The sequence below is a fragment of the Carcharhinus amblyrhynchos genome, chromosome 9 (genome assembly GCF_965287045.1).
Source record: "Carcharhinus amblyrhynchos chromosome 9, sCarAmb.v2.hapA, whole genome shotgun sequence".
In the NCBI taxonomy this organism is placed as follows: domain Eukaryota; kingdom Metazoa; phylum Chordata; class Chondrichthyes; order Carcharhiniformes; family Carcharhinidae; genus Carcharhinus; species Carcharhinus amblyrhynchos.
In genome coordinates this window covers 72,584,709-72,596,870 of record NC_137332.1, presented here as the reverse complement: position 1 = coordinate 72,596,870, position 12,162 = coordinate 72,584,709, and the positions used below count along the sequence as shown (strand labels likewise).

At 40.9% G+C, this 12,162-nt stretch overlaps 1 protein-coding gene across 1 annotated transcript in view; it reads left to right on the top strand.

Annotated features, from left to right (window-relative positions):
• Positions 1 to 12,162, top strand: part of LOC145347937 (ral guanine nucleotide dissociation stimulator-like 1) — a 105,092-nt gene that overhangs the window by 85,370 nt on the left and 7,560 nt on the right. Inside the window, 4 exon segments of the mRNA XM_080195925.1 lie at positions 2,519 to 2,551; positions 3,124 to 3,245; positions 5,507 to 5,596; positions 11,029 to 11,218. Coding sequence (XP_080052051.1) covers positions 2,519 to 2,551; positions 3,124 to 3,245; positions 5,507 to 5,596; positions 11,029 to 11,218 — 435 coding nt within the window.

Here is a 12,162-nt window from a genome sequence, read left to right as displayed (position 1 = left end):
AATATATTTAGCGAGGTAGCCTCCACCACTTCAACGGGCAGAGAATTCCAGAGATTCACCACCCTTTGAGTGAAGAAGTTCCTCCTCAACTCTGATCTAAACTGCTCCCCCCCCCACTTATCTTGAGGCTGTGCCCTCTAGTCCTGCTATCCTTTCTAAGCGGGAAGAATCTCTCTACCTCTACCCTATCCATCCCCTTCATTATCTTATACGTCTCTGTAAGATCCCCCTTCATCCTTCTAAACTCCAACGAGTACAGACCCAGTGTATTTAGTCACTCTTCGTAGTCCAACCCCTTCATCTCCGGTATCAGCCTAGTGAACCTCCTCTGCACTCTCTCCAAGGCCAAAATATCCTTGCGCAAATGCGGCGACCAAAACTGCACACTGTACTCCAGCTGCGGCCTCACCAGTGCCCTGTACAGTTGCAGCAAGACCTCCCTGCTTTTATATTCTATCCCCCTCGCTATAAAGGCCAGCATTCCATTTGCCTCTTTGATCACCTGCTGCACCTGCAGACTGGGTTTTTGTGACTCATGCACAAGGACCCCCAGGTCCCTCTGCACCATAGCATGCTGCAGCTTTTCACCCTTTAAATAGTAATCCCTCCTACTATTATTTCTGCCAAAGTGGATAACCTCACACTTGCTAACATTGTACTCCATCTGCCAGGTCCTTGCCCACTCGCTCAGCCTATCCAGATCCCTCTGCAGCCTTTCCACACCCTCCGCGCAATTTGCTTTTCCACTCATCTTCATGTCATCAGCAAATTTCGTCACCCTACACTCAGCCCCCTCCTCCAGATCATCTATATAAATGGTAAATAGCTGAGGCCCCAGCACCGATCCCTGCGGCACTGCACTAGTCACCAACCGCCAATCAGAATAGCACCCATTGATACCAACTCTCTGCCTCCTATTAGACAACCAGTCCTCTATCCACGCTAACACCTTACCCCCAACTCCATGCACCCTAACCTTCTGAAGCAACTTTTTGTGAGGCACCTTATCAAACGCCTTTTGAAACACCACATCCACTGGTTACCCTCTGTCTACCTCACTAGTCACATCCTCATAGAAATCCAATAAATTCATCAAACATGACTTTCCCTTAACGAATCCGTGCTGCGTCTGCTCTATCAAACCACTCCTTTCCAGGTGCCTTGCTATTTCTTCTTTGATGACGGATTCAAGCATTTTTCCAATTACAGACGTTAAACTAACCGGCCTATAATTCCCTGCCTTTTGTCTGCTACCTTTTTTAAATAGCGGCGTAACATTCGCCGTTTTCCAATCTTCCAGCACTTCCCCGGAATCCAGCAAATTTTGGTAAATAATCACTAAGGCACCCACTATCACCTCTGCCATTTCCTTCAGAACTTTGGGATGCATTCCATCCAGTCCTGGGGACTTGTCCACCATCAGTCCCGTTAGTCTATCAAGCACTATCTCTCTAGTGACAGTAATCGCATTCAGGCCTTAACTCCTACCGTCCTTCTATCTTTAATATCCGGCAAACTATTCGCGTCCTCCTCCGTGAAGACCGAGGCAAAAAACTTATTTAAGGCCTCAGCCATTTCCTCATCTCCCACCACTAAGTCCCCCCTCTCATCCTCTAAGGGTCGAACATTCACTCTAGCCAGCCTCCTTTACAACATGTTGAGATTTTTTCTTTGCTATGATTACAGTTGTAGTGCAAGTTGCTTGGAGATGGGAATCAAAATGACAATGAAAGAATTAGTGAGACGAATGAATGAAGCACATTAAAGACAGTACATGCACGGCTTTGATTTTGATGCTTTGTACTATGGATCAGTCACTTGGTGATTTGCATGCAGCTTATTCACAAAGCAGCCAGTTGTGTGTAGCCCGATTTATTTTGTAGCCTAAAAATGTTATATAAATTGCACACTTTTTATTTGCGCAGGTAAGATTCTGTTAATTGGACATTGTTTTCCATTGCATTCTAAACTTAAGTTTATTAATGTCACAAATAGGCTTACGATAATACGGCAATAAAGTTACTGTGAAAATCCCCCAATCGCCACACTCTGGCACCTGTTCGGTTCCACTGAGGGAGAATTTAACTTGACCCAAGCAGCTAACCAGCATGTCTTTCAGACTCTGGGAGAAAACCAGAGCACCTGGAGGAGACCCATGCAGAGAGGGGGAGAACATGCAGACTCCCCACAGTGACCCAAGCCAGGAATTAAACCCAGGTCCCTGGTGCTATGAGACAGCAGCGCTTGCCACTATCTCCCCTAGCTTGCCTACTTGTATAATAAACTTGGTGTTTACAAATTTGACTGTAGGAGAGGATTCTGTATAATTTTGCAAAATAATGACCTGTCAGTGCAATGCATTTATTTGTGTTGTACACAGCTACATTTTAATTTGGAGCCAGGTTTACAGGACTTGGATTTCACTCCTAAGTATCCTTTCAAGTTCACAATCTTGTAGTGTGATCTGACTGTTCGACAAGTCAAATTAATTTTTGCTGTTCTTGTTTGTCTCATATAGAATGGTTTGATCAACTTTGAGAAGAGACGGAAGGTTAGTATAAATTATTGCACCAAGCAAAACTTCGACAGTTGTATTTGGGGGGGATGGGGAGCTTGCCTCTGTTATTGGGTTTGGAAGCAGAAATCCAAAACTCCAGGTCTGAAACATAAAAGTCACTAAAAATTGGATGAAGGAGGAACTTGACATGGTTGCCTTTCCGAGAAAGCTAAATGCATGGAAAAGGAATAAGAGAATGTTTGCAGTCTGATGAAGACAGGAGAGGCATAAATGCCAGCGCACAACCAGTTGGGCCAAATAGCCTATGTCTGTGCTGTTAATTTGAGTAAGAAGTCTCACAACACCAGGTTAAAGTCCAACCAGTTTATTTGACAGTAAACCCACAAGTTTTTGGGGTTTGCCCCTTCGTCAGGTGAGTAGAAAGTACTGGTCTCAAACAGAGCATATAAAAGGCACGCACAGTTTCACTATGCATCAAATCTAGCAAACAAAATGTTTTAAAATAGTTTTGGCACTATTCTAAAATCAATGACTCCGGTAAAGCAGCAGCAATTATAGTAGCTTTAAATCTCAACTTCCAATGTTTCTTTCCATGTTCTTTTTAGGAATTTGAGGTAATAGCACAAATTAAACTGTTACAGTCTGCTTGCAACAATTACAGCATCAATCCAGTCCAGAAGTTTTTAAAATGCTTTCACGGTCAACAATACTTGACTGACAAAGAAAGGTAAGAGGGTATTGCAACCATGTGCTGATCAAACCATCAATGATTGTATAATCTTCCACCATTAGTGAGCTTGACAGTTCCCTGTTATAAATATTTTTGTGATGGGAACCATACAGCACACAAGTTCATTCAGCCCATCTTGTTTGTGCCTGCTCAAAGATTTTTTAAAAAAATAGCCGCCTGTTCTAATCCCACATTTTAGCAACTGGTCCGTAGCCTAACTAATTTAAAAAGGTACCAGGCTTATAACCTGAAAGTATCTGCCTCTACCAAAAAGAATTCAGACACTCACCATGCTCTAGGTGGAGAAGTCCATCTATCAATCACCTTAAATCTGTGCCCCCTGGTAATTGACCTCTCCGTTAGGGGGAGCTGGGCTTTCCTCATAGCCTCAATTTTCAAGCTCTGACAACATTCTTGTAAATCTCCTCTACTCCAGAGGAATTATGTTGTTCCTGTAACATGGCAGCCAGGACGGTACATAATTCGAGTTGTGGCCTAACTGGTGTTTTATATGGGTTCCAGCATTACATCCCTGCTTTTGCAATCTATATCTTGTCCAATAACAGAAATATTCCATATGCCTTCTGTATCATAACCATCTGTATTGCCATCTTCAGCGACCCGTGGGATGGACTCCGAGGTATTGCATTTCATCTACCCCTCCCGTTTATTTCCTATTCCCTTGCATCAACTTGCACTTCAGGTTCAATTCCATTTGCCAGTTTTTCCACTCACTCAACCAAATCATTTTGGGTAGATGCACAAACACTGCTATCATATTCATGTCTTTATATCAGTATATAGTAACATGCACCAAACGAATAAGCCAATAGTTATAGGAAAAAATGAGACCCTGATTCAGAAACCATGTTTTGAGTTTCTACTTTGAACACATCTGCTGGTCCAGATGTAAACTGTGCTACTTTCTGAAGTTTCTGCTCAAACATGTTTGTGCACCACTGACTTTTATCGCACACAATTGGCCAGCATTTTGGAAAGTGATTTTTTTGTTTAAATTTATACAAAATATTTGCCTCAAAGTATTCCTTGATGTACTGCTGTTTTATTAATTATCTCAAAAACCCCAAAGTTTAATCAATATCTCATCCTCTTCCTGGGATTTGAAATAATTGAAATGGACTTGTAGAAAGCTTTTATATAGTTGCATTGAATTGCAACAGTTGGCTTCTTAGTAAATGAACAAAAAATGAGCTTAAATATTCTTGCACCTTTTACACCACCTCAGGCTGCAGACAGACCTGCTGAGCCATTACCTGGAATGATTCATTTGAGCTGGGAGTATGGCCATTTTGTGGGTGGGGGAAGCTTTTACTATTTTCCTTTCTGGAATGGATTGGTTGATTTTGGGAAGATTGCACTCGAAACATTGGCAGCACAAACTTTTGCCCTTTTAATGTTTTGTCTGTTCCCATCATTGCCAGTCAACAAGATCTGCTCCTCATTTTGGTATCTGTACTCCTAGCACATGAGTGTTAGTCACTCAGTGAATGATGGACCAACTCCTTGCATTAACAATGAGTAGCTGCCCACCATCAGCTGTGTGCACTCATGGGTCAGTTTAACTCAGTTGGCTAGATGGCTGGTTAGTGATGCAGAGCAACAGCAACAGATCAGGTCCAATTCCGATATTAGCTGAGGTCAGTAATGAAGTCCTTGCCTTCTCAACCTTGCCTGTTGCCGGAGGTGTGGTAATCCTCTGGTTAAATCACCACCAGTCAATACTCTCCATCCAAGGGGAAAGTAGTCTTTGGTCATCTGGGACTATGTCGACTTTACCTTCATGTGAAAATACAGATAAGGCCAGGAACTGCTGGCGATTTTGCAGCCTAATGCTAACTAGTGCACTTACTATTGCTTTATTTTCCTGTACCTCATGTTCAGGTTGGAAGATTTTGTTCCCTTCAGTGTGTCCCACAAAAAGGCTACGATGGTAATGGTGGCTATCTTCTAAGAATGTCTGACACATGAAGTTAAATTCATTTCCATCTGCATTTCATGCAGTACAAAAGACTGCAGTTCCAGTAGTGAGAACCAGCAGTTAATCATTAATCAAAGTGCAGTGTTCTCCTGCCTGAAAATAAGTGCCTTTTGGAAGCAAATTAATCATTTGTGCAATTATTTTGTTTGTACAAATAAGTTTTTCAAAATATTAAGTTAATGAATATTGAATATTAAGCAAAGACATCACTTTTTTTAAATGGACCTTGTATGAAATATGTTTATCTGCCATCCTGCAGCTATCGTGTGTCCTGTGAGCCAGAGGCAACTCCTGATGTTAGATCCACATCACCAAAACCCAGAAAGCGTATAGCGAAATGCTTCAGCCTGTAAGTATCATAAACAGAGAAGGTATCTCATCTGGTTGCTTTCTTTGTAATAAGCACCAATAGACAGACATGATGTGCATCAGCTACACCATGAATGTATATTTTAATTTGTGGCCAATATTGTTATACTGGAGTGTGAAGATTCGGTGGTTGATAAAATTTAGTTTGAGATAATGTGATAACCGTTGGGGGTTGTTTTCGCCTCGAGCCTATATCTGTTGTCGATTAATTGACAGAGGCTGATTGCTAATGACTAATCAATGACTTCATTATCATTGTATCATTTGATTGGACCAGATAGTCTTGCCTAGCAATTCCTATGTATCAAATGAAAGCCAGTGTATAAATGGCTAGACCTTTTCAAATTTGCACTGAGAGGAGGAATCTCAAAAATGGATTAAAATGAAACGGCTTTGAGCATAGTTGTGTGCCTACATAATAAAAACTGAATTTAGTTGATTATTTGAATGCAAATCCAATCTACATTCCATGTTCTTTAAAGTTTGCTGTTATGCGGATCAGCAAACAGCAAAACAAATCAATCTGCAACTCTATCACTGGTGATTCATGTTTGAAGATCAAATGTACAAATTAACATGCAAGTGTGTGTGCATCAAGATTACAAAGATATTATGTTCTCAGATTGTCCCTGTCGCAGTAAAGCACCATCTTTTATTTATCTCCGCATGGGCAAGGACTAAACAATGTGGAGGTTGAGGGAGAATCATTCCTTACTACTGTGTTGTACCTTGCAAATTGTCTGTATTGCAAATTGTGATTGTTTTGGTCATAGAGAATATTGAAGTCGAGGCAGAGAAACATATATTGATTGCCTGGTATATCATCATTCAATATAATTGGGTTGGCTTTAGTTGCATGTTATAAGTTCATAAGATATAGGAGCAGAATTAGACTCTTCGGCCCATTGAGTCTGCTCCGCCGTTCAATTACCCTTCAACCCATCGCCAATTAAAAATCTGTCTAACTCCTCAAATTTACTCACTGTCCCAGCATTCACTGCACTTTGGGGTAGCAAATTCCACAGATTCACAACCCTTTGTGAGAAGTAGTTTCTCTTCAACTGTTTTAAATTTGCTACCTCTTATCCTAAGACTGTAACCTCTCATCCTAGAATGCCCCACAAGAGGAAGCATCTCTTCCATATCTACTTTATCCAAACCTTTTATCATCTTGTATACATAAGAACATAAGAAATAGGAGCAGGAGTAGGCCATCTAGCCCTTCCTCTTGACCTCCCCTCATTCCTCTCAACCTCTCCTCATTCTTCTAAATTCCAGAGAGTATAGGCCTAAACTGTTTAATCTCTCTTCATTCAGCAAGCCCCTCGTCTCTAGAATCGATCTAGTGAACAACCTCTGAACTGCCTCCAATGCCACTACATTTTTCCTCCAATAAGGAGACCAAAACAGTGCAGAGTACTCCAGGTGCAGTTTCACCAATGCCTTGTATAGTTGCAACAACACTTCCTTATCTTTATTCTATTCCTTTAGCTATAAATGGCAACATTCCATTTGCTTTCTTTATTATCTGCTGTACCTGCATGCTAATTTTCTGTGATTCATGAATGGGATATCCCAGATCTCTCTGCATCAGAGCACCCTGAAGTCTCTCCCCATTTAGGTAATAGGTCACCTTCCCGTTTTTCTGACCAAAATGCACGACCTCGCACTTGTACACATTCAACTCCATGTGCCACATTTTAGCCCACTCTCCTAACCCATCTGTAACCATTTAAGGTTCTTTCTTCCTCATTGCAATTTACTGTCACACCTATTTTTGTGTCATCTGCAAATTCGGCTATTGAGCCTTTGATGCCTGTATTATGTTGGTTATTGTAGCTTAGTTGTTGTCACGCTCCAAGAACCAGAATGAACACTCTTTATTTGATGTCACAGGTTCTAAACTGTCTTTTCTTGCTTCCCCTATAATACTTAATGCCTATTGTCAACTCCAGGCACCTGTAGTGCTAAATCATTTTTGTTTGCATCCAGCCATCTGTGTCACACAGCAGCTATTTTGGTATTTATACTTATTTCCATGGACCAAGCTGCAGGGAATGAAAAATTGGAGCAGCCAATGGGCATATTCAGTTATTCCCACTGTTGCAGATCCTTGAAGCAAATTATTGACTAATGCTGTGAGTGCCTGTTCAGAAGTTCTGAACAATTTTGGCTGTTGCTTTCTTTAACTAATGACATACTGAACATGGCCCACTACATTTGCCAACAGTTTTGTGCAACAGCATTAACTGTCAGTTAGATGTTTTGTGTTTTGCCTATTTGGTCCTATCATGCCAGAACACTGCCATAACTGTTGTCGTTGAGCTTTTCACAATATTGCATTTGGAACCTTTTAGGAATGGGTCTCATTTTTGTTCTGCTTCATCTGGCTCTAGTAAGAACATGCTACTTATAGTGACAATTTTATTTCTCTGATTGTCTAATGGCAGATGGCATTGATTCCTATTAAAATTAATTGCGTTCATGTGGCTTATTTGTTAGCCTTGACTCAGCCCAGTCAGAGAACTAAATTCAAGTTTCATTCAAAAGATTTAAGCGTATAATCTCGCTGATTTTTCTCAGTGCAATGCTCGACAAGGTGCTGCTCTGTCAGAAGTGCAGTTTCAGATGAGACTTTTACACAGGAGGTCCCCATCTACTCTCTCAAATGTGAAGGATCCAATGGTACTCTTCAATGAGCAGCTGAGGACTTTTTATCAACATATATCCTTCCTCCAACATAAACGATATTAATTGATGTCCTTGGGATCCTGTACACTGCCATGTTTTCTACAGTGTGACACTGACTATACAGTCTAATTGCTTATTTGACATGAGTTCACAGATGAGAGGGAGCCTCTTAAAGCTTGACTACATCTGACTGTCTACATCCTGCACTTCAACTGTGACTCCCATCATGCTGATCCACTGCTAATTCAGGTTGAACTCAGATCCACAATATCACAGAACCCAGTTTCACCTCCTAGACATTAAACTATAGGATCCGCTACAATTAAGCAATTAACTACTTGAGCCTGAGTTCTGCTGTTTAGTAAGGTCATTGCTGATTTGTGATCAAACTCTTCCCTCCCCCACCCCCCTCACCTTTGGCATGATCCAGCATCAACCCTCATTTTGAGATGAGTGGGGTCAAAGCTTATGGGGAGAAAAAAGGATTAGGTTGATCAGCCATGATTGTGATGAATGGCAGAGCAGGCATGAAGGGCCAAATGGCCTCTTCCTGCTCCTATCTTCTATGTCTCTGTTTGAATGAGATTTCCAAATTTTGTCTTCCTTTCCATATGAAAGTGTTTCCTAATTTCACTCCTGACAGATCTGACTCTAATTTTTAGGCAGTCTGAACTTCTTCAGCCAACAAAAATACTACTTTGTCTACCTCACAGTTCCCCTTTAAACTTTGATCGAATCATTTGATTGTATAAATACAAGGAAATATAGCCCTGGCTTTTGTAATTGCAAATATGAGGACACCGGGCATTAAGGCTCATTTTGAGTTAGCCACTTATGGTACAGAAGGAGACCATTTGGCTTGAGTCTGTTCCAAGTTTTATATTTACACATGTTGTGCATCACTACAACTGTCACCAACATTACATGTAAAATGTACCTCCTCTACCACTGAAGTCCTCATTCATGCTTTTGTCACTTTTTCAGATGCCTTAACCCCTTGTACTATGTGATCCCTGAACTTTATCTCATTCAAAATCTGTTGCTTGTTTTCTGATTCCTTTTGAATCATACTCTCACCAACCTCCACTGGTTTCCTATCCTACTTCCCGGAATCCTTCTGTTCCTTTGCCCGTACCTAGCTCTGTAATTTTCTCTGGCCCTGGGGGACCTGTACAGAGATTCTGCTGATTTGTTTCTGATCATCTTTGAATTCCATCCTCCCCTCCACATAACAATTGGCAAAAGACTCCTCGGCATGTTAGATCCTTCATCCTAAATTGTTCTGTGTGTGCCCACCATGAGCCTCCAGAAATCTTATCTGTCATCTGCCCGACTGCAATGAAGTGCTTTGAAACATTTAACCACCATAAAGATGGGATGTAAATGCAAGTTCCTGTGTACATCCTCGTAAAAGTTTTTTGTGCAGTTTCTATCAAGTAAGTGATTTGCCCTTATTTTTTTCTGAAAGATGAATTTTATTAAGTACACATTGGGAAATTTTGTGCACTAAATATTTAATACCAGATTTTCACACAAGAGAGTAATAGCAGGGTTGGAATAATACACTGAAAAGTCTAGGCTGCAGTGTCATCTGAACACACAAAACAAAAAACCTCATGGATTTTTCCAGCAAAAGAGGGAAGATCTCCGCAGGAAGCAACTACTGCCCAGGGACTTCAGGGAGCAATTCTCCTACCTCCATCTCAGTGAGGAATTAATTATGCATCAGATCCACACTGCAAACTCCTCTCTCCCCACCACCACCACCCCCCACACGAAACCAGACATTCTGCAAAAAATAACCAGCTTTTTGGGGTCTGAGGATATTTAGCAGTAATTATTGAGATTATCATTAAAAAAAACTCATTCAACAAATAAACTTTTCAGGAGTTTTTGCACAGACTAATAGTATGAAGTTCACTAATTTGCATATAGATAACACTGCAATCTTGCAGAACCAATGGAGAACATAGGGTGACAGGCAATTCCTGGGTATTCTACACTGAGATTTGTCAGCTTCAGTGACTGGATTCTGTTTTGCTCTCCATCCAAAATCTATTGTTTAAATATGACAAAACAAGCCCTTTGCTGTACATTGCATATAAGACAACCCTATTTTCTGGCTTCAGAAGTCATGGTTTTTCCATAACGCTTGTACTTTCAGTCCTATTGTGCTATGCTTATATTAGTGGCCTCAATTTTTCACCTAATAAATGCATTTTTTCTCCCTCCGATACATATAGTGCTGCACAAGAAATCAGACAGGCAATATGGGCTGTGTTGTGAAGATTTTATGCAGGTTTATAATGTAGTAGACCCCATGTGGTTAATGACAAAGAAGGTGACCACTGAGGCCGCACTGTTCACCTTTAGCTTTACCATACAAGTCAACCCTGTTTGGAAGAATTTTTCTAGGTTTCAAAGGACAACTCAGGCCAGAATTCTCTGATGTATGCCCTGCCACCACTGTCAGTGTCAACAGTGCTGAGGCAGCAGTGACCACTGCAACATGCCATTCATCTGTTCTTATTTCAATAAGTTGCATAATCAACCATGGGGTGGGAAAGAGTATGTACCACTACTTCAAAATATGTCCATGTATTGGGCCATTGTTGGGTAACCAAGTGCCATTTTAATCAGCTGTAAACTCTTTCTGTAGAATGCAATGACTTTTAATAGTCTTTTAGTATTTTTACTGACCGATCCTTTTCCTTTGTGCAGCCTATTTCTAGGAGGAGATGTTAATGAGAATGGCACTTCAACTAAGTGCTCCGACCAGCCTAAACCCCCCGAGAGTGGGAATTCAGCAGAGAGCATCAAGTCGGTCAGCGTTTCATCAGATTCCAGCAGTTTGGAAAGTGAAGAGCCCTGCACTTCGTACGCTTACGCTCAAGAAGGACCCCAGAAAAAGGTGACAGAGGCATTTCTCACAAAACATATTGTGGGAGTTCTTTGTACTTTGTACTTTGACCATCAATGGGATACAAGGGTGCTCACCAACACCTAACCTGATCACTGGTTCTGCCTGCCCAAACGCAGCATGCCTTTCTTCATGGGCACATAATATCTGATTGAGCTAACACACCTCTTGGGAACAAGCTATCGTCCTTAATTTGAATGTATTTAAGGTGACAGCCTCATAATTGGCTTCTGCCTGCAATATGCAACCCCAGATTACAGCACTGGTCAAAGTTTCAGATCTGCAGGTGAGACTTCAGTCTCAACAAAATTCAACCCATGTTGTTTATAAAGCCATCAGATGCCAGAAGATTTATAATTAACTGCATGGAATGCAAACTGATTTTGTTCATATGAAATACGAGCTTCTTTTGCATTGATTTTATTAAATATGTACAGAGGCAGATCCACGTCACAGTAATAACCAATATCATGAATTTAAGTTTGAAACATCTTTGATAGCGCAGGCTGATTTTTATGGTAAAGTTAACACACGGGCTGTTGTGACCATAACAACTTCAAGTGTGTAGTCCACAAAAACAGCACTTTGGATCAAAATCTAACAAACTACTCCACCAATAGCAACAAAGCAATGCAGCTCTGCTTGTACATCAGAGTCCCTCCTGACTGCCTGCTTTGTTTCTTTTCTGCACTTGACCTTTAGTTATTCTTCAGCATATTCTCCAATGGTGAGTGATATTTCTTGGGAGATTATCAATGACCTGGATCGTCACTTTTAGTAGAATATGTTGATGACTTGTTCCTTGGAAATTTCAGTAATTCAGAAGTTTTAAAATACCCTCCCTCTTTATAGATTCTCCTTTTTCAGTCCTTGTATTCCATCTCTCCAATAATGTTACTGCATTGCCAATACCCTGCATCTCAAGATCTGCATTA